At 42.4% G+C, this 23376-nt stretch overlaps 1 protein-coding gene across 3 annotated transcripts in view; it reads left to right on the plus strand.

The window, feature by feature from the left end:
* Positions 1 to 569: 569 nt before the first annotated feature.
* kcnq2b (potassium voltage-gated channel, KQT-like subfamily, member 2b) overlaps positions 570 to 23376 on the plus strand; it is a 28599-nt gene continuing 5792 nt past the window's right edge. The window contains exons 1-14 of one of the 3 annotated variants that reach the window (XM_012921255.4): positions 570 to 1035; positions 1578 to 1728; positions 1924 to 2014; positions 3380 to 3506; positions 8362 to 8537; positions 14549 to 14674; positions 15699 to 15809; positions 15888 to 15983; positions 16091 to 16185; positions 16267 to 16335; positions 16897 to 16926; positions 17632 to 17711; positions 18080 to 18292; positions 23013 to 23060. In XM_012921255.4, coding sequence (XP_012776709.1) covers positions 903 to 1035; positions 1578 to 1728; positions 1924 to 2014; positions 3380 to 3506; positions 8362 to 8537; positions 14549 to 14674; positions 15699 to 15809; positions 15888 to 15983; positions 16091 to 16185; positions 16267 to 16335; positions 16897 to 16926; positions 17632 to 17711; positions 18080 to 18292; positions 23013 to 23060 — 1546 coding nt within the window. In that variant the 5' untranslated portion in view covers positions 570 to 902. The remainder of the gene's footprint in view (positions 1036 to 1577; positions 1729 to 1923; positions 2015 to 3379; positions 3507 to 8361; positions 8538 to 14548; positions 14675 to 15698; positions 15810 to 15887; positions 15984 to 16090; positions 16186 to 16266; positions 16336 to 16896; positions 16927 to 17631; positions 17712 to 18079; positions 18293 to 23012; positions 23061 to 23376) is intronic. The other 2 variants (XM_012921256.4, XM_076884405.1) reach the window with 2 other exon arrangements.

The following is a 23376-nucleotide window of genomic DNA, read 5'->3' on the forward strand; positions in this document are numbered from 1 at the left end:
GCGGTGAGTGTTCCCACCTTCTGCTCTTTGTAACTTAACGCCATCTTTCTGTTTTCGAGTTTTGGACATGGTTTTGGAGTATATCTTCACAGTAGCGATTGACCGCAGAGTAAAGCTACCGGAAATGTACAACCCCACATCCGGTCTCAAACCAGGAAGTTAGCATTTTCTCGTGCACAGGGTCAATAAAGGTTAATAAATAAATAAATAAATACCCTTTCTACCTCCTCTTCATCAATGTAGAGGGCGGACATCGCTTTCAGCTATTTATTAATAAGTGACTTTTATGTATATGTATATATTGTGCTATTCTTAGTTAGTGTATTGTCTGTCTTGTTAATGTTTGTTTATAATGGAGCACTGTAATAAAAAAAATTTTCCCCCAGGGATCAATAAAGTATTCTGATTCTGAAGCAGGAAAATGGCTTCAGTTTACTGAGGACAGAGAAGGGTTCTTCATTCCCACTGTCACCAGGCTCTGCTGACGCTGCAGGGTCTGTCGTCATCACCAACCTGATTGGTTCTTTGGTTAATGATGTTGTCGCCACAATCTCTATCCGCCCACACCTCGTGCTGCCATGGTGACCGCCGTTGACATCACGTTACCGTGGAGACGGTGATAAGCGATCACGCTTTTTTTTTTCTTTTTCTTTTTTTTTGCAGCTGATCGAAGTGATCAATGTTTCTGACGCGGTGACGTCATTCTGTTTCCTTCCTCGTGCGGGAAGTCAAAAACCTGCTGATCAGCCAATCTGCGGTTCGTCTGTGCTGCATCCTCCGCTTCCTCCTCTCCGTTTCTCCTCCTCCTCGGCCCCGATGCTCCCGCCGGCCCTGCCCGGCCTCGATGCTCGGTCCGCGGGCTGGCTGTAGCTCGGTGAATCGGTGCACATCGTCGGTCCGTCATGGTGCAGAAATCTCGCAACGGCGGGGTGTTCCCCGGAGCGCAGGCCGACCAGAAGAAGCTGAAGGTCGGCTTCGTGGGTTTGGAGGCCGGAGGGACGGACTCCAGTAGGGACGGTGCTCTGCTCATAGCGGGTGAGCAGCTGTGTGTGTTACCTTTAATAACCAAAGCAGCTGATTTCACTTAAACGTATACAGGACATGTCACGTGGTCACTCTGTCACGAAAACCTGCAAACCTTTCTCTTGAAGGTTAGGACCAATCAGCTTCATGGTGCAGGTGTTTACTGAGAGGAGGCTTGAATGCGATTGGCTGATGCACCGGAGCAGCTTTGCATGATTCACAGCTCAGAATAATCCTTCTGTATCTTGCTCTGGACACCTCAGATCATCCTCAGTCTGAAACAGGCTGTTTTAGCTCCTCCCCCTTTAAGAGCTTTTCTGTAATTATATTATTAATTAGTAAATAATAACTGGATTGTTTTTCCTTGTTCGTTACTGTTCTTACTGTGACCACATGCTGGGATTAATAATTAAGTATTTCTGATTCTGCTTTCCTCTGATTGGCTGCCCATCACAGACAGAGGGTTTACTCCCACATCACTCCCATACTGCCCCCCAGTCCTCAGCAGCACATGTAAGCGTCCGTGTGCCTGTCTGACATGTTTCTGTGTCTAGGTGGAGACGAGGGGCCTCGGCGGCAGCGCAGCAGCGTCTCCGGGGGGAAGAAACCTCCCAAACGAAACGCCCTCTACAGACGCCTGCAGAACTTCCTGTACAACGTCTTGGAGAGACCCCGAGGATGGGCCTTTATCTACCACGCCTATGTGTACGTACCTGTCCGCACACCTGCGTGCGCGCACCAATGTAACGAGCAGGAGAAAAGTGGGATTTAGCAGGTGGGGACAGCTGGGCGGTCCTTAATATTCCCGCCCTCTCTTCCCCACAGCCGTCTCTCAGAGTGAGGTCACCTCACTAATGTTTATTTTCCCTGAAATGCAGATCTTTCCTGTTCTGTGTTCAGGTTCCTGCTGGTGTTCTCCTGCCTGGTTCTGTCTGTGTTCTCCACCATCAGAGAGTACGAGAAGAGCTCCGAGGACGCGCTCTACATCCTGGTAACCACGCAAACATCACGCTCAACCGTCGCCAGTGTGCTTACATTTGTGTCCACATATGTCCATGTGAATATTTTAGATCGACCAACTTTCAGGCCTTTTTCTCAAACACTGAAACTCGAGGCAATGTTTGAACATGGATATTTCCAAAGACAAAAGCCTGAAATTTCCACTCGGAATGAAACTGAACCAGGATCTTTGGAACAGACAGGAAATGTCAGAGTGATGCTAATTATAATATATATAATGATATTATGATAATAAAACTTCATGTAGCATCAGACTGTGCTGTGTGTTAAATATGTGTTCTGTTTTTAGTTTACAGTAATACTTTAAACTGAAATATTAGACTCAACAAAGTAGGCTGGTAGAGTCAGTCTACATATTTAACACGGTTAAACTCCAGAATTTGGACGATCTAATAATATATTTTTGTTTTTGTGGTACAACAAAGTCGTATTTACTGATACACAGCATGAAACCTGAATGAAAATGTCATTTTCTTTATGACCAACAAGTTCTTGATGAAAATCATTCTACACACTTTGTTTTTAGTATTGTGAAATATTTATATAAAAATCACAAATGTTACTAGTTGTCTTTTGCAGTATGATGCAAAAGACAACTAGTAACATTGACACCCTGCCCCCCGAGTCCTCAGCAGCACATATATAAAGTTTTTGTCATATTTGAACTGCAGATAGTTTGAATGTGTCGGTCCCAGATTAGAGATCCAGGCAGGGAAAGGGTCACACTTCCATCTTTTTTAAGACCGTCATGTTCAAACACTGATGCAGATTTCACTGTTAAAAAAACGTCTGAGAGAGACGCACCATCTTTCAAAAAAATACAGCCTAAAAACTTGTGAAGATATAAGAAGTGAAAAAACCCCAAAACAATATGTTTTCAAATTTTGTACTATATTTTTTATGCAAATCACAGAAAGCAGAGCAGAAGGCTTAGCTCAGTGGTGTCCAACTCCAGGCCTCAGGGGCCGGTGTTGCAGGTTTAGACATGTCAGCTGATTTAATGACCTCCTCAACATGTCCTGAAGTTCTCCAGAGGCCTGGTAATGAACTCATCATGTGATTCAGGTGTGTTGACCCAGGGTGAGATCTAGAACATGCAGGCCCTCGAGGCCTGGAGTTGGACACCCCTGCTTAGCTAGTGTCTAAGGTTTGGCTCAGCGTGGAGCTGATCGCACACGTGATGGTGCTTGAAGCGGAGATGAAACAAATATAAAATAAAGTTATTGATGGTTCTGTTCAGCTGCAGTGTTTCATTCTTCACATAAAGCTGGATATATTCTTCTGAGCACATACGTGCTGCTCTGATCTTTAACAGCGTGTTGTTGTGGTGTAACAGGAGGTGGTGACCATCGTGGTGTTCGGGGTGGAGTACATGGTGAGGATCTGGGCTGCCGGGTGTTGCTGTCGGTACAGAGGGTGGCGAGGTCGACTGAAATTCGCCAGGAAGCCCTTCTGCGTCATCGGTGGGTCAGAGCTGAGTGCGTTTGTTGGTCACGTTCAGTCTGTGTCACGTCTGCTTCATTATCTCTGAGCTTCATCCACAAATGTCCCCGAGGACCTTCTAAAGGTCTTTACTTCCTCTGCAGAAGGTTTGTAGAGTTTAAAAGTCACGCCGAAGTCGATCCCACCGCTTGTTTGCTGTGTAGCCTCTGCTACTCTGTTCCTCTTCTTCACCCTCAACTAGAGACAGTTCAGTTGGTGGTGAGAAGGACCTGTGGAGGCGGAGGCTGTGGTTTCACTTCACTCCCTTCAGCTCAGCATCTCCAACTGTGTTTAGGGTGGAGCTGGACCATCCAGCCTTACTGCTGATGAACTCATGAGCTGCTGATGAAATCAGCTGCTCTGCAGCATTCAGGCGTGTTAACACAGGAGGAAAGACATCAAAGTGATCTTAGAGAAGCAAATGTTGCCCATCAGTCTCAGAAGGGTTTTAACAGTATTGCCAAACAAACTCCATCGTTGTCCATCGTTGTACAGAGAAAGAGATTATCCACAGGTGAAAAACATTAGAGACAGGAGGGGACCTCAAGGTCAGAGCGTACAACAAACCCCAGAGCTCTGCCTCACAGCTAAGGCCTCTGTTGGCAGGGACAGCACTGCACAGCACACTTTTATACAGCACATCTAAACACAACAGATGTTCACCAAGTGCTGCACAGCGAGTACACAATGCAACACAAATGATGTAGGAGTTATCATAGGGTTGGGGTAACTGGTCATTCGCCATAGGTGTGAATGTGAGTGTGAATGGTTGTCTGTGTGTTAGCCCCCCCTCAGGAGTAAAAGTACAACAAAATAAATGAATAATAAAAATTTGAATAATTAAAGTTAGAGTTATAGTTTAAGTTAGTCTGAAGCTGAAACAGCTGATGAGAGGAAGTATGTTTGCAGTTGGGAAGATGATTCCAGAGTTTCGGGGCTGGGAATTCACGGTTGCTTGTATGAGTCAAGCAGTCAGTCTGGAATTATTAGAAGGTGCTGATCAACAGAACTAAGCTGGAAGTTTAAGACTGAGCTAAACATGCATGTGCCAGGAGTCCAGCTGCTGCAGTCGTCTTACGGATGTTTTTTATACAACATGTAGGTATGGAGGGACAGTGGGAAATGTCATGGTCTGTCAGTGAGTGGGATAAATCACTAAAACATTGCTTTCATTGAGTTTGAGGACTTTTTGTGAGAGCCAGGTTTTAACATCAGCTCAACAGCAGGTTAGAGAGTAGGAGGCGGGTTTAAGAGGGAAGGAAATCTGGGTGTTGTCTTCATAACAGCTTCTTCGTGGGAGTGAACGCTGGTGCGACTAGCTGCTGCTGGCATGTTGGTGAGCCTTGTATTACCTGTTGTTAATGTTTGTTAACTCCCACCCATAACCTGTGTTCTCACTGGTCCGAAGCCCTCCCGTGGTTCATCTTCAGCAGCTTTGTGGATTAACGTGTTGTTTTGGGGGTCTGTGCTCATCTGGACTACCCTGCTTTTCCTACGTAGTCCACTGGCCACAGTCGCCCTCTCCGACTCTCTGTCAGCGTTCTGTTGCTGTCTGGATGTCATTGGTCTGTGTGGGTTCTCTCCAGGTACTCCGACTTCCTCCCAGTCCAAAGACACACAGTTAGTGGGGTTAGGTAAACTGGGGAGTCTACATTGGCCGTAGGTGTGAATGTAAATGGCTGTCTGTGTTAGCCCTGCCTCTTGCCACATGGTAGCCTGGGTAGGATCCAGTCAACAACATGTCTTGTAGTTCTCCAGAGGCCTGCTAATGAACTAATCCTGGGTGACACAGAGTGATATCTAACACCCGGAGGACACCTGGAGTTCCCCACCCCTGCTGTACAACAGCTTATCTCCCCACCTCTGACCACATGTGAATATCTTTAATGTTAATTTAACTTCATTTGTCATCTCATTTTGCAACATCAGGGGCATTAATTTGAACACTCTTTTGAGTCGTACTGACTGCCTCCCAAGTATAAATCCTCTGTCCTTCCTTGATTAAACGCTCATTTAATGATGGACTTGATGACATTTTAGATGCCTTGGCTCCTTCTGTGTTGCACCATGGTTTATTTCAGACAGCTTAAAGCTAAAGGTTGTTGCCTGGAACATAAAATCTATAAAAGATCTCGACTCGTCCTCCACAAACAAATCAAACCCTATCAAATTGGTATTTATGTCTGTTGTTGTTTTATTCAGTTCAGTTCTTTTTTATTTCAAACATATACATTCACCAACGTTTCATAAAATCATTCCATACAGTTGTTTGAAAAGGAGGTTTACAGGTTTACATCCTCATCATCTAAATTTGAACAACAAAAACGTATACAATGCCTTCAACTTAGAACATAACATCTCAAAAAATATTTTCACATGTTCAACTGAAACTATATTTAGATTTGCTAATTTGCAGAAGAAAATAAACATGAGTTTGACTGCTGTCTTGGGTTAATTGCATTTTCTTCATTCTTATACTTATTTAAAATTTCTTTTTTGAGTTTTATTTTAAACTGGTTTATATCACTGCTGACCTTTATTTCTTCTTTTAACTCATTCCAGAATTTAACTCCCGCTATTGAAATAGACATCCTTTTCAACGTTGTTCTTACTCTTTGTAATTTTAAATTCCACTTCCCTCTAAAATTATACCTCCCTTCTCTTTCTAAGAACCATTTACTTATTTCGATTGGGAGCATCCCTTTCCTTACCTTATATAGTTTTAAACTTCACCAGATCCTGGAATTTTATAGCTTGCGTCCTAATAAAGAGTGCGTTTGTGTGAGCCCTATACCCCTCCTGATTTATTAGTCTAATGGCCCTTTTCTGCATTATGATTATAGTCTGAATATTACTTTTATATGTATTTCCCCAAACCTCTACACAATAACTCATGTATGGTAATAGCAAAGCACAATATAACATATACAATGTTTTCCTATCCAGAAATTGTTTTACTTTCCCCAAGACAGCAATGCCCCGTGCTAACTTTCCCCTCACATAAGTGATGTGTGATTTCCAACAGGCCTTATGATCAATGATCACACCAAGAAATTTTATGGCATTAACCCTTTCTAGATATATATTATCGACACAAATTTCAATGTTAATGTTTTTCTTATAGTTTCCGAATAACATGAATTTTGTTTTATTTAAATTTAAGGACAATTTGTTTCTATTCTTTCTATTCTTTCTTCTTTAATATCTTCAACTCCTGTGTGATCACCTCCAAAACCTGTTGAAATTCCGCACCTGAACAAAGTATATTGGTATCATCTGCAAAAATTACAAACTTTAGTATCTTCGATACTTTACAAATATCATTTATATACATAATAAACATTTTCGGACCTAATACTGATCCTTGAGGTACTCCACATTCAATATCCATCATTTTAGATTTAATCTCATTTATTTGTACATATTGCTGTCGATTCATCACATAGCTGTTTATCCAATCCAGTAGCACACCCCTGAACCCAGATTTTTCCAGTTTGATTTTTAGAATTTCCTGGTCAACAGTATCAAATGCTTTTTTTAGATCTAGAAAGACTCCTAGTGCATACTTCTTGTTATCCATACATTCTGTTATTTCTTCCATTAAATCCATCAATGCCAAAACTGTTGATCTATTATTTCTAAACCCATACTGGCAATTTGCCAACAAATCATGTTTATCCACAAAGCTATCAAATCTTTTTAGAAATAGTTTTTCCAGTATCTTAGAAAACTGGGAGAGTACCGACACTGGCCTATAATTTGTAAAACAATGCTTTTCACCTGATTTATAAATGGGAATAATTTTTGCAACTTTCATTTTTTGTAGAAAAACCCCGTCCTGGAAAGACAAATTAAAAATATATTGTAGTGGTTTTACAATACCATCAATTACTCTCTTTACCGTTACCATATCAATATCATGACAGTCAGTACTCGTTTTGTTCTTAAGTCCACTGACAGTATCATATATCTCCTTCTCTTCCACTGCTCTTAGAAACATTGAACTTGCATTCCTTTCAATGTTTCCTCCCTTCCTATCATACCAGCCTTTATTTCTGCAGCCAGTTTTGGCTCTATATTTACAAAAAATTTATTGAATCCATTTACTATTTCGTTCATTTTACTAATAGTATTTGTCCCTTCCATAAACTACCCAGGGTAGTCATTAGTCCTTGGTCCATTTTTTATTATACTATTTAATACCTTCCATATCCCTTTCATGCTTTCTTTATTATCTTCTAACTTTTTGATGAAGTATTCTTTTTTACAAGTTCTCTTAATTTATTTTTATACTTTTTATATTTCTTTTCCGATTCTGTAGTTCTCTTTTTAATGAATTCTCTATATAAGGTGTTCTTTTTTTACAGGCATTTTGCAGTCCCTTTGTCATCCATGGTCTTCCTGCATACTTATCTTTCCTGTTGACTTCAATAAGTAGGCTGTTTTCCTCTAAAAAAGCCATGAATATGCTTAAGAATGCCTCATAGGCTTTATTGACATCCTTGTGTTTATATACAATGGTCCAATCTTGTTTTATTAACTCATTTTTGAGACACTGCATTGTCTTTTCTTCTGCGTAAGGTGACGTTGAGTGTTTTGAAAGGTACATAAAAGAAAATGTATTATCATCATTATTATTAAAAGTGATAAGTAACATGATGATTTCAAAGACAGACCCAAGCTGCAGCGTCTGTAATGAAAACAGAAAACCCCGTGGGTTTGTGCCAGTGGGGCAATGTTAGAAGAATAACTACCAGTGCTAATGGAAAGGACCAGTTCATGATGGTACAATTAGAAAAGCCATCTCTGACCTACCTGTTACCTGTCTGTCTGCAGACATCATGGTGCTCATAGCATCCATATCAGTCCTGGCTGCAGGGACTCAGGGAAACGTCTTCGCTACGTCGGCCATCAGGTCACTGCGGTTCCTTCAGATTCTCCGAATGATCCGTATGGATCGCCGAGGAGGAACCTGGAAGCTGCTGGGATCGGTGGTCTACGCTCACAGCAAGGTAAAACTCGTATGTCTGAGTGACGCCAGCTGACGTGGCGCTGACTTGTCGGTGGTTACAGATCAGCTAATGCTCACTGTGATGAAACACTGAGAATCTGGAACAGGACACGAAAGTTTAAAAACTGACTGAAATCAAAGAATCAGAATATTTACAGATCTAAGATTGGTCCACTATTTAAAGTATTTATGACTTTATTGGATGTTGAAAGTGAAGGTTGAATAGAAAGGGAGGAGATGGCACGCAGCAAAGGGCCACGGGTCGGGCTCGAACCCGAGCTGCTGCTCTGCAGTTGTGTGGTCGCCCGCTCACCCACTGAGCTCAGCTGGCACCCAGACTGATGGATGTCAAAGGTCAAAGCTTGTGCTTAACCCCACCAGGTCTACAGTATTAGAGAAACCACAACACTGAGCTGCAGTATTGGTTTATTACTTTCATCTGTATTGATCGGAGTTATTGATTAGATCAATGTTTCACATATACCTCAAAATAGAAAAGAGTATAAATAAAATTTAGAGTCAGTCTATTTTTGTTGGTTACCTGTTTACTAGGGGTGTAACGATACTCGTACCGATATTGAACCGTTCGATACAGTGCTTTCGGTTCGGTACGCATACGTATCGAACAATACAAAATTTGTAATTTATTTTATCAACTTTTCTTCTGACGATGCTGTCTGTGTTGAGTGCTCAGTGGATCTGCGTTCGACTACTCCGCCTAGGCTGCACTGTCGAGCACAGATTCACTGAGCGCAGCGCAAGCTAGCAGACAGAAGCTAAGCTCATTGCAACATGGCAAACTGAACCTCCCCCACCCTCATTCAGATCTGGCGTTTGGAACTATTTTGGTTTTCATGTGACGTATGACCCTGAAGGTAAGCGCGTCATGGACTAAAGTAAAACAGTATGTCGGATGTGCCACGCAATGCTCAATTACATGGGTGGGAACTACTGCGTTAGCGCAGTTAGCTCGTTAACGCTCGTTAACAGTGAGTGATTTCTCGATCAGATAGATTTATTATTTTATCCCTTTGTTGTTTCAGCAACATTAAATTTAAAAACTGTACGTTTGAGTTAAAATATATATTTATAATTTTAATAAATGATAAATTCAAAAAGCATGAACATTTTTTTTTGTATCAAAAAAATATCGAACCGTGAATTATGTGTTTCGCTGCGCCCCTACTGTTTACCTGTCAGAGTATCCTGGAAGATGACCAGATCTCAGGAAACTTTGGTCTACAGCAGGGGTGTCCAACTCCAGGCCTCGAGGGCCGGTGTCCTGCAGGTTTTAGATCTCACCCTGGGTCAACACACCTGAATCACATTATTAGTTCATTACCAGGCCTCTGGAGAACTTCAGGACATGTTGAGGAGGTCATTTAGCCTTCAAATCAGCTGTGTTGTATCAAGGTTACATCTAAAACCTGCAGGACACCGGCCCTTGAGGCCTGGAGTTCGACACCTGTGGTCTCCAGTGTTAGGAAGCAGGCTCAGAGTGATCGTTGGACCTTGGACTTTGGAGTGATCGTGGGGGTTTGACCATCCAGTCTTTTGGATTTGGTTTGTAGACATGTGGGGACGCAGGACAGTGGGGCTGCTGTTATGAGCCATTAGGTGTATAGCGAAAGTGCGAGCTGTGACTGGGAGAACTGACAAAGGACTTAAGAACGCATGAAGACGTTCAGCCATGTGTGGATCCGAATGCGTGATTGTGCGGACCAGAACCTGTGTGGAATGGAACCTGCTGACGATGCTGAATTATCTACGTTCTGCAAAGGAATCTGACTTCGTATGCGTGTTCATCAAAGGATGAACGTATGGCCAGTGCTCACTTGTCTGCTGCTCTGAACTCGGATCGCCTCATGCAAACTCACTGCCACACCCCCAATTCCTTTTGGAGTGGTCCTCGACACGGAGCGGACCAGCCCAGTGTTTCTGGGTGGAAGGCCCCACTGACAGCCTTCAAAAGAAGCACGCCAGTGGAAAGCACCGGGGATCGTCTGGCTCTGACGCAGGAGGATTTCTTTGTGGATGGAGGTGGCAGTGAGGCGCTGCTCCAGGCTGTACTTTGTGTGCAGCTGTGCACAGCTGGTTTGAGACGCCTTTCGTTTGTCACTGCAGTGGACTGGTGAGCGATAAAATGTGGACCAAACATGAGCCGTGAACTACACTTAGGTTAAAGGATGAGTATTTTCAGTGTGTGAATCCGTTTGAGTTTTATGAGAGAAACCGTGGTTTGTTTCATGCTGAGGGTGGTAAGCTCTGTTACATGTTTACATCCTTTGTGAGGTTTGCTGTACCTGACTGCTACCCCCACACCTTCATTATATAAACTGACAAATAGAAAAATGACACCTCGGATGGGACTCATTCATTAATTATAAACCCATTAAATAAAGACAGAAAAAACTTTATTTGAAACAACCCAACAGAAACACAAAACTGCTCCCAGTGCTGGGTCACCCTTGGAAATCCAGACGGTATCAGCAAATGAAACTCTCCTCCCATAATTCACTGCGGGCTATGGATCTGAGTGAGCTCGGTGCTCCTTTAAACTTGTCCAACTCTCCTCCTGGAAAATCGATTAAAGAACACAGGAAGTGAATCTGTTCACGTCATCAAATATTGCTGATCAGGATATTCTGGAACGGCCTAAATAACTGTGGAGAACCAACACGACTAGGAGGAGGAGCTAAAAACGAGCACTGAACACACAAAAAAAACAGTTTTTCAAATGGAACAAATGAACACAAATCTCACAGAAAACAACTTGTCAAACGAGTGAAGTTTAAAGGACCAGTACACTCAAATAACCACAAAACTCATACCTGATGTCATCCAACCGATAAAAGAGGATCCTTCTCTCTGTCCCGGCACCTGGACATGCAGGGTTGCAAACCTATTCAGACGACATATTTGGAGAGAAACATCTAAGAGTGGCTGGCCAACCCAGGTTGTAACCAGCTAACCGTCCGAGGTGAAACGAGGAGTAGAATGGGGGGAAGAGGCCTATCAAAGTGCCTTTTCCAACATTTGGAAAAGCTGATGAGTCTGATCCTCTTCAGTACGTAGAGAGGGGGGAAGACTTCTTGGGCCTCAACCCACTCACTGACGAGGGGCTTATGGCTACTCTTTGTAATGTTCTACCTGGAACTTCAAGGGATCCCATAAAATCCAAACCTGGAAATAATGCGTTCCTGTCAGGAGACTATGAGGACGAGCTGGCTGAGAGAGTGCGGAGCACAGTCCAAAAAGAGGCTGAGAGCATCAGAGACTTTGCCTACACGTATCAATCACTCTGCAAACGCTGGAAGCCAACTATAAGTTATTTATTGTTTACTCTATTTAATTTGTAAAATATGTGTACACACACACACACACACACACACACGTAGAAAGATATTTAGTATACACATCCAGAAATGCATATACTATTATATATTGTAGAGATGGACCGATCCGATATTACGTATCGGTATCGGTCCGATACTGACCTAAATTACTGGATCGGATATCGGCGAGAAATAAAAAATGTAATCCGATCCATTAAATATCAAAAAAGCACCTCACAAAACTTGCGACATGGCGTAACTCGTCTCATAACCGTAGCACGTCGGAGCAGTGTGGTCACGTGATACAGCGGCTGTGTGTATTTGTAGTCTCGCTACCAAACCAGCATTTCATCTCCGAGGAAGTTATCCCAGAGAGAAGTAAAGCAAGTGTGTAAGTTCCTCTCTGAATGTTTGTAAAGCATTCCCACGTTAAGCTTAACAACTGATATATGGAGCAAGTGCCTCTCTCTCTCTCTCTCTCTCTCTCTCTCTCCTGCCGCTACTTCATGAAACTGCTTAATGATCAGCTGATCGGCTTTTCTGTCGCGAGTCCGTCTCTCTTGTTTGTTTTTGGCCCACTTTGCACCAGAAAGAGGAAACCAGTGGCTGAACAACAGCAGCACGTTTAAGCTTGATAAGCTGTTGTTAGAATTTATTTAATATTACTTTCTACACCAGGATCTTTTTCTACGTAGCTGACGGCTGGTAACTGTGCAGGGGCGGATCTAGCAAAGTTTAGCCAAGGGGGCCGATAGGGCATTAACTGGAAAAGGGGGCACAAAGACATACTTTTCTTTCTTATTCTCATTTAAAATGTCCAGCTTTTAATAAATAATTATCTGAATCTTACACCCAAAGTTTTAATCTGATGTAAAATGTATAGAAGTCCATTACTGTATATAGTAACTGTTAAGTCTAATATACCCTAGTAAGCTATAGTACTTTTTCCTTTGGGAAAGTACCATCTGTGCAGTCTGCAATTCTGTTGAAGAAAGATGTTGAATCTATTTAATTATTCTTGAAAAAATAATTGATTTCTGTGCATTTTTTTTCACACTGCATCAAATTAAAGTTGATTACATCGATTAAGCATCACAAAGTGGAGGGTGGAGGGTGGTTCCCTATTTTTTATTTTTTTTTGCTGGTAGTTTGCAACCCTATTAGTTAGGTTGCTTAATATTTCTGCTAAGTACTCTTTAAAATACCAGAATAGGAAGGATGGAGCAGGTTTAAGTTTATTAGATTGATCAGTGTTGCTGAACTATGAAATATTTTGGGCGCAGTGTACTTTTTACACACAGGTATAACAGAATAGCTTTAGTGCTGTTGTTTATTTAAACTTGACTATGAACTTATACAAAATGCAGCAAGATATTAAAAAACAGTTTTATTGATTAAAAAACACACTATATCGGATTCATATCGGTATCGGCAGATATCCAAATTCATGATATCGGTATCGGTATCGGACATAAAAAAGTGGTATCGTGCCATCTCTAATATATTGTACATATATTTATTAGTTTCAGATGTAGCCATTCTTGTATTTTGCTTGTTTACATTATTGTATTTTGCACAACTCTGTTGCTTGTGAAGCTCGCACACAAGAATTTCACTCACATGTGCTGTACCAATGTACCTGCACATGTGATGTGACAATAAAAGTGATTTGATTTGATTTGATTTGAGGTGATGCTGTTAAAATGATTTTGAAAAACATTAACCCTCAACTAGCCAGTCAACTAAGGAGCATCTGGGTTAGTTACATCTGGGGATGAAGTTGTCCACCTCAGACGCAACAACTGGAGAAGGACCAACACAATCAACTGCAATATGTACGGAGAAAAGGTTTGTGGAAAACAATCCAGAAACCTTCTTCCAGTGAAACCTTTACACTGCCAACCAGCAGAGCCCAGCTACCTCCAGCCCATCATGTCCTGCCTCCACCCTGATTTAACGTCGACTGTGCTGTTAACGTGTACGGACATTTTCACTGTATTTATTATAATGGAACCAACATTCCTACCTCTGGTCTCTCCCTGTGTGCACTACCACCGATCATCACGCTGCTCCTTTATATGGCGTATATAACTTGTACAGATCTGTGCAGGAACATCGTTAAGTCTCTTTTTTGGTTTCTCTGAAGGAATTTCAATGTAAAAATCTACAGGCTGCTAACACAGAGATTCCAAACTGTCTTTTATTGTTCTCGTAACAGGACAATAAAGATCTATTCTATTTTATTCTATTCAAGTTGGTGCTGCAGAGGTCACCATGCACCAGCTTCATGTCCATGGTGGAGAGCTCATAAACGCAGGGCTCACCCTTCAAATTCATCAAGTCCACAAACTTTTAGAAATTCAGGGTGCACTCTCTGACCGGCACCTCCAAAACTCGATGTCATAAACGGTCAGGTCATGTAGTCGAAACTTTTTTCTTACTTTTAGACTAGTTCACAGGTGTAGTTGTTTTTTTCTCTTAACGGACGAGGAAATTAGTCTTAAGGGAATATCCTTAACTTTCAGTGTGTCATAGATTCTGAACCTCGAGCTGTGGAGGAGCTTAAAGTAGCTGCTGTGCTACTAGAAGCCAGTTGAGGCGTTTCAGCACATGAGCAGGATGCCTCCCGGGCTCTCCTCTGTCCTGACTTTACCCTCTAGTCTCTCGCCCACTGCAGGAGCTGATCACAGCCTGGTATATCGGCTTCTTGTGTCTCATTCTGGCAAGTTTCCTCGTTTACCTGGCAGAAAAAGAAGATAATGAACAGTTTGAGACATATGCTGACGCCCTCTGGTGGGGACTGGTAAGATGAATGCACATACACACCCACACCTCACCTGAGATCAGGTGAGGTGCTGTTTGCCTGTGATTAGTTATCTGAGCTGCAAAGCAGCAGGTATAAACAGCATCACTTGCTGATGGCATGAGGTTGGCTTTACTGAGCTGTAAAATCTCGGGATTGATGTTGTTACAGCATCACCTTGATCACAAATGACGCCATCGTCGAACTCAAACACAGCATAAAATTCAATGAAATAGTAAGACGGGTGAAACAGAGACATAAATGATCTACAGCAGCGGGTGTGAAATTTATGGTTTTCAGGGTTTTTATCGTTAACTGTTTCCCTGGATCTTTCCCGTGTTATAGTTGTGTGTCTTATTTTGAAATAAATATTTATCCATTACCATAGCAACCGGAGAGCATTAAGGGGCAGAGAGGAGGATGTTACTCTGTGTTGTTGGTGCATTTCAGGAGGACGCTGCTAATAAAGTTACACAATTACACAGTGAATTCACGCTTATTGTTACAAAATCCCACTGCTTTTGTCTCGGTTGTATTATTTTATTTTGTTGTATTTATCCGCCACACCTTAAAGGCCGGTCCGTGAAAATATTGTCTGACATTAAACCGTCTGTGGAGCAAAAAAGGTCGGGGACCGCTGTACTACAACATACCTCGCTGGCTGACCCATGCTTTGAGCACGTCACACATACTTTTAAGAACATTTGAACTTCCTCCAACTTAAATTGGCCTCTCCTGCTTCAACATGGCCGTGCACCTCACTCAGGTGCACCAGCAGAACCAATGCAGTACAAAAGTTCCTACATGAGAATTCCCGCAATAAATGACCGAATGACATATAAAATATGCAAAGTGCAAAACAAAATACATGAACTAAAAGCATGGCAGTAAAAAACACGTTCACCTAATCAGTACAGACAGAACATCCAGCACAGGTGTGGTACAGGTGTGTACACCTGAGCTGAAACAACTGGTGTTTCCTCCTCCGTGATGGGACGATGTAGTCTGTTTGTTTGTGTCTCAGATCACCTTGACAACCATCGGTTATGGAGACAAGTTCCCCATCACCTGGAATGGACGTCTGCTGGCTGCAACCTTCACTCTGATTGGAGTTTCATTCTTTGCTCTGCCGGCTGTGAGTCAGTTTTTTATCTACCTGGGTTTACCTGAGACACCTGTTCGTACCAGCTCACCTGTCTGTGTTTCTCTTCAGGGGATTCTGGGTTCTGGCTTTGCTCTGAAGGTTCAGGAGCAGCACAGACAGAAACACTTTGAGAAGAGACGAAATCCCGCAGCAGGACTCGTACAGGTGAGCCCATGCTCTGACATCACACTGACTTTGTGCGGTGAGAATCTACACTGGCACCCTCACGTGAGACCTTTTAGGAGTCAGCTGCTTCCTTCCTGTGTCGACAGGCGGCCTGGAGGGTTTACGCCACAAATCTGAGCCGAACCGATCTGACATCTACCTGGGATTATTACGAGAGGACAGTGTCTGTCCCCATGTATAGGTAAGACTGCACCTGTGCACCTGCAGCCAATCACTCCTCAGGGATTCTGAAACTGTGTGATTGTAAAATTTGTGTCTGCAGGTTGATCCCTCCTCTCAATCAGTTGGACTTACTAAGGAACCTCAAGAACAAATCCGGACTCTCATTCAGGTCTGAAAGTTTCCACACAACGACTGCACCATAACTGCACCAGTGAGCCAAAAACCCTCCTCGAACTAACCTGAGAACACCTGAGAACATTTCAGGAGCTAAAATGCTAACAGACACTTTGCATTTAATAGTTATTATTAACCTCTGTCTCTCTTCCACAGCATGTCTTTATCCTGTCTTCCTTCTCTCACCCCAACCAATCACAGCAGATGGCCCCGCCCCTCCCTGAGCCTGGTTCTGCTGGAGGTTTCTTCCTGTTAAAAGGGAGTTTTTCCTTCCCACTGTCGCCAAAGTGCTGCTCATAGGGGGTCATATGATTCTAGAGTCTTGACCTTACGATACAAAGCGCTTTGAGGCGACTGGTGCTGTGATTTGGAGCTAAATAAATAAAACTAAACTGAATTGAATTTAGAACATCCAAAACCAAAGGGTGATGTCATGCTGACCATGTCACTGTTTGGCTCATTGGTGTTTAACTGAAGAACAATAATAATCTTTAATAATCTGATGAATAATTGTCTTTAAAGTCAGTGATTAATGGCAATCTTTATCTCCCTGCAGGAAGGATGTTCAGCCTGAACCTTCTCCCAGGTCCGTGGTCTCTTCTCCAAGGACTCACATCAGATTTCCCAACATCTTATTCAACCATTGCTTTAGAAACGTTCAGCTGTCACAAAAAGCCTTTTAGATCCATGTTGCCTTACATCCTTCTATTTGAATATTTCCTTTGGTGAAGTTCAAGAGGTGAACCCTCTGTTGTCTAAGTCATCAGCAGCAATCACCCTAAATTTGTTTTAAATGGTTCCTCTGAGTCTCTGCAATCAGGGAACAAAGAAATATTTCCAGGTTTAACACCTGAGTGTCTGTCATGGTACTATGAGGAGCTTGGAAAGAAAGCACCTGGAATTCTTACATGTTTGTGATGACCATGCACCTCTTATCAAAGAGGTGTCTTGGTTGAGATTCGTTGACCCATTATTAATCACGTTCCTCATCTCATGAGCCAAGGAGTGAAAAAAGGTGTCGGTCGTTATCACCAGAGGTTTCGGGTGAAACCACTGTAAGACCAAACCTGATGGGGTGAGGTCTCACATCTGAATAACACTGTTGAATGAGACGTGAAATGTCTTCCAGTCTTTTTCTTTCCAAGCTCCTTAGTTTTTATCACCTATGAGGACTAAAGTGTATCTGTTTGGTTAGTTATGTAATTATATGACCATAACCCAAAGGGATTTAAGAGCTGATCATTTTCCAGATGTGACTAAAATCTCCTGGTCTTTCTCCTCCCTCCCACAGTCAGAAGGTGAGTCTAAAGGAGAGGGTCTTCTCGTCTCCTCGGAGTTCAGGAACCAAAGGCAAAGGTTCTCCTCAGCACGGTGGGTGTTGATATTTTTTAACGTTCATGTTTTTGGTCTGGGAGTAATCCTGATACTGATGTCACCTACGTGCTAAATGAGTCTTTAAACACAGAGTCAGACAACACGCCATCCACTGATCGTTGGTGGTGATGGGGGGGGGGGTCGGCCTATTTCATAGGATGGGTGGAACCCCAGGACTCTCAGGCTGTGAGGCAACATAGGTAACCACTGCACCCCTGTGAGCTGGTGGTTACTGGTTTGTGCACATCAAGGACTGGCAGTCATATCCAGGAGGAGCCATTTAAGCAAAGAACGTTACTTGTAATCAGGACCTGAAGTAGCACTCTGTCTTCCTTCCTTCTTACTGGTTCCTCCCGTTCGCCCAGGAGTTGCACCTGGAATGGGTCCTGCTCCTGGCATTGGTCCTGGAGTACCTGGAGGTCCTGGGGGAGTCCAGGCCTTGCGGCGGTCCCCCAGCATAGAGCCCAATTTGGAAGAGAGTCCCAGCAAGGTTCCAAAGAGCTGGAGCTTTGGAGAACGCAGCAGAACTAGGCAGGCCTTCAGGATCCGGGGAGCAGCATCCCGTCAGAACTCTGAAGGTAAGACCGGCCAAGCCGAGCAGTGTCGATACCAGTCGCCCAAAAATCTGCACTAAAATCACATGTTCAGAAAAATCAGCAGCTTGTCCTGTTTGCCAGGACACTCTGTAAGATGTGGTCTGTCTTTACTTAAGCATTAGTCACTAAACTGCTGTTATTTTGAGATTAAATGTTTGGTTTAAAAGACTTCATCATCATCATCGTGTTTGTCAGCCTGGAACCGAATCCACCCGAAGGAATCAGCGAATCAGGGTTCACCTGCATGGCAGGACAGTTTTTATTGGATTCAAACTGATCCAGAGTCTGCTGCTGTCTCACCTCCATCAGCAAACTTCCTCTGATCTGTCCGGTCAGAGTTCGATCATCAGATTAAAATCAAAGGTGAAATTAGGAATCTGAGCTCCAGTGATGATGACTCAGGGTGAACAAACTCTTCTGGACCGGACCGATCCGATATACAGCATCGGTATCGATCCGATCCTGACCTAAATTACTGGATCGGATATCGGGGACAAACCCGCCGCCCCCATGCTGCGAGCATTCGCCGACACGGAGTGCGGATCCAGTTTAGTCTGAGTAAAGACATTAGATGTGGAAGTAGTGTGTTTTAGTTTTGTGAAAAATATTTGTGGTTACATTACCATTCAGTTTGAGGGTTACAACAGAAAATTATTATTTTAACAAATGACTGATAATTATTTTTATCCTGTGACTTTACTGTATAAAACCCTCCAACGTTTCAGGAGAAGTTAGTCGTTATAAGAAGTGTCTGTGAACTAAAAATCAGGAATGTGGGATACTGTTTGTGTGTGATTGGGAGAGCCCAGCATGTGCTCCCGACGCAGGGACGACACATGGCCAAACAGTTTCATGGTTCAGAAAAAAACTATTAAAAATAAGTGTTTATATGTATGTAAATGACACAAAATTTAGCCTCAGGTTAAAAGTGATAGAAACAGCTCACACTGACATCCATCCTGATCAAAGGTGAGTGTCATGAAGTGTTTGCATTTATTTGCACTGTTTTCCACTCTGGATGTCTGTTTATGTTCAGCTTTAAGTGTAAAAGGCTCCACTTTTTTAGTTGTTGAATATAAAGATTATTTTGTGCTGATATTGCACTTTTTTCAGAACAAAGACCTTTTTGAAATCTGCATAAAATTGCAATTTAAATTATTTTTGAATTTTACTTTAAATACTTAGATTTAAAGTTCTCCTAAATATGTAAATACAAAGATCATTATTGCTGAACTGTGAAATGTTTGGGGTGTGGTGTATTTTTTGCATACAGTGTAACAGAACAGCTTGTTTTGTTTTTTAAAATGTGAGTATGAACAGCGAGACATTAAAAAAACAAATCATATCGTATCGGCAGATCCATATTTATGATATCGGTATCGGACATAAAAAAAGTACCATGGCGCCATGTGTGGGCTCACAACACTACAATGGTACAGGTGCAAATGTGCAAGGCTTCACAGTGGATGTGAGCATGGCCGGAGCCGTTTCCACACTGCTGTGGGACGAACATTTGTGTCAAATAAAGAATTTCTTCTACAAAAATGGAAGAGGAACCCAGCTCTTTGTTTTCATTAGACATCACCTGAGGTCACTGTGACACATGCAGGACAAATGAGAGAGGGGAAAAACAAAGAACGAGGGAAGAGGAGAAGGTCGTGAGAGGAAACTGGAGGTGTGACTGATCCACGCTCATCATCTGAGCATCAGTGGAGTCTTGGTGTGTGAATGATTCTGACTGGTTTAACTGGTTCTAGCTACAGTTTCAATGGTTTTTATATCAGCATTTAGAGCAGACTCTCAAACCTTGCCCACAGTGGATGCATTTGTAGCTGACAGTTGGATGATCCTCTGGTGGACTTCCCCCTTCTTCTGTGTCAGTCAGTGGTTCCTCTCTGTCCTCAAAGCTGAGATCAGTTTAACCTCCTAGGACCTGGCGTCCACATACTGTATGTGGACATCACATTTTGGGTCGTCTAGACTAAAATACTAAATGTTGCTCTACAAGTGCCTGATATCCACTTACGAGGACATTATACTGCCACTGCTCGATCGAAATTTGAAACTAATGTTCTCTTATGTCGATCTCATGTTTCTCAGAAACAAAAATCCAGTAAAAAAAAAAATCAGGTAATTCTTTGTTTTTACATTCATCAGGTCCCAATCAGCCCAAATAGCAAAGAGAAATTAAAAATGCTGCCATGAAAGAGTTTGGGTTTAGGCGGTTAACAAAAGGACCCGCCCACCTCGAAGTCATTTCACGTGTCATTGTTTACCTGAATGCTTTTGATATTTATGTTCTCCGTTGGCTGTGCAGCCTCTTCCTGTGTGGACGTCCCTTTAATGAGCAGTTAGCTATCCGGTTGTTCAGTGATGACGCGACGAATCCTACTTCCGGGCCTAAAGTAGTCTGCGTTTAATATGGCTTTTGTGTTGTTAACATAATTAATGTTTTGTATTTTCTTCTATTTAATCTCAAAAAGCTCCTAAAACAGTCAGTGATCCCTGTTGACCTCCCTCGGCTTTTATTACCACTAATCATTTATTTAAGCTCAGTTTTTAAAACCTTAGGATGTAACTACAGCCCAGCCCATGCAGCAGTATATGAATGACTAACCTTGTATTGTGGATGGATTATCTCAGTTGTTCTCCTGGCTGAAGTTTGGTCCTTTTACAGCATCCTGCCATGCGATTACATTTGTTCCTGACCACCGAGAACACTCACGTTAACTTTTATCGAGTGGAAAAAGTTAGCTTGTTTATATTATGCTAACATAGCTGTGTCGCTAGCGGTCACGTAGCACATCATTATATACCAGCTAGCCCAACTTCAGTAACCCTACAAACGTCACTGCTGTTTAGTTTTCTGTCTTCATTTATGCTGGAAGTGATAGCAGAGCTGTACGTTTGAATTTGTTTCCAAAACCCCGCAGTCAGGACATGCTATATTGTATTTAGATAGAAGCTAGCGAGCTAACTCCCTGCTAACTTCTAACTCTGTTAAATGTCATAAATTCCGTTTTCATGGATGCCTGGATGTTAAACTCAATTGTTACACCTGGTAGATCAGAACGCTGATCATTTTATTAAAGATGAAAGACTTTAGACAGTTTTTCAACTCTCAGTAATGCCATAGTGATCGTTTGATATATGGACCTGCAGCGGAGTTTAGGTCCAGACACGGCTAGTGACGTCAGACTTAACGACCGGATAGGATGTTTCAGGAACTGTAATCTGAGACGTGATATCAGACTTCTAGCATTCAAGTTCAAGGCGTTCATGTAAAGTTCACGCAAACCCTCTGTTTCCAGCGTTATAGAAAAGCTCGTGGGATCCCTTTGGTTCTGCTCTTCAAATAAACTTCCCTCTGCTTCTAATATTTACACATTCAAATTTTATTTATCACATACACAATCATACTCAGTACGACATGCAGTGAAATGCTTGTTGCTGTGCAATGCCCGACCATAAAAAACTAAACATAAAACTAAACTAGCCAGAAATTTTCATAATATACACGTTTAAAATGTAAAAATTTACAGTAAAATTGAAGGTAAAAAATTATAAATAAAAACAAATAGAATGTGCAGATAAACAAATTTAAGAAGTTATAAAACTGTGCAAATAAACCGTGTGGGAATAAACAGTTGCTGATGTACAGGAATGAGAGAGAGTCCAGTCCTACACCTGGTTGAGGGACCAGATACCTGAGGGAAGAAGCTCCTCCTCATGCTCTCTGTTTTGGCCTTAAGGGAGCCGAAGCGCTTCCCATAGTCCATTGTTGGGTCCATTTACCATACCACCTTTATAAAGCAATTTGAAATAAAAAATGTGTTTTTAGAAGAGTCTTAAAGTCAGAAAGAGAAGAGGCCTGCCTAACGTGCGAGGGCAGATCATTCCACAATTTTGGAGCAGCTACAGCACAACCACAGCCACCTTTAAATTTATAGTTAGTCTTTGGTACCTTAACGAGCTGCTGATTGGCAGACCTAGGGGAGCGGGCAGGTGTATATGGCTGTAGTAGTTTGGGGGAGGGGGGCAGTCAGGCCATTAAGAGATTTATAAAGGATCCTGAAATGAGTTAATTAAAAATGTGCTCAGATTTTTATGTGCCAGTTAAACATCGCACTGCAGGGTTAGGATTAGGCGCAACCTGCAGATGCCTGATGGATGCATCACTAACCCCACAATAAAGTGTGTTACAGTAATCCAGCCTTGATGTATCAAAGGCATGGATTACCGTCTCAAAAAGCTTCCTTGATAAAATAGGGTCTATTTTAGATGAAGTGCCTCACATTAAAAAAAGCTAGATCTTACAACCTGACTGTCAAGTTTAAGCTCTGCATCCATTTCAGATCACAGCGTTCCTCATCTTCCAGTCACACTGAGCTAGGCTAGCACATTCTGTGTGCTAAGCTAGGCTAGCACATTCTGTGTGTGCTAAGCTAGGCTAACACATTCTGTGTGCTAAGCTAGGCTAGCACATTCTGTGTGTGCTAAACTAGGCTAGCACATTCTGTGTGTGCTAAGCTAGGCTAACGCATTCGATGTGCTAAGCTAGGGTAGCACATTCGGTGTGTGCTAATCTAGGCTAACACTTGCAGGTATAAAATTTGGTAATTGTTTGGTTTTCTGGGTGACTGTGATGATGAGTGTGATCTTCCGTGATGAAGGTGTTTCCTCTCTCCTCTTCCTCCTGTAGTGCTGATAGAGATGCAGGATGAAGAGTTCAGACAGAAGAGCTCCCCAGGTCAGCACACACTCACACACACCAGAATACACAGAGGGAGGCCATCAGGGCAGAGGTAAACAGGGACATGGGGTTTCAGTCTGTGTGCAGAGCTTTGGTTACCATGAGCGTTTCAGCAGGATAAAAGTGAGTCACATTTCCTACTTTGTTTACATGCAGTGGCGTCTTGTTGGGCATTATGACGTGAGGGGCTGTATTGCCACCTGCAGGTCATGTTTGTGACAACATTTTAGTTTTGTTTTAGTTGTTTGTTTGTTTTTTTTGTCCAGACATCAGGTGAACTAGTTTGAGGTCTCTGGTTGTAATGACATGTTGG

This window comes from Maylandia zebra, linkage group LG5 (genome assembly GCF_041146795.1).
Source record: "Maylandia zebra isolate NMK-2024a linkage group LG5, Mzebra_GT3a, whole genome shotgun sequence".
NCBI lineage: Eukaryota > Metazoa > Chordata > Actinopteri > Cichliformes > Cichlidae > Maylandia > Maylandia zebra.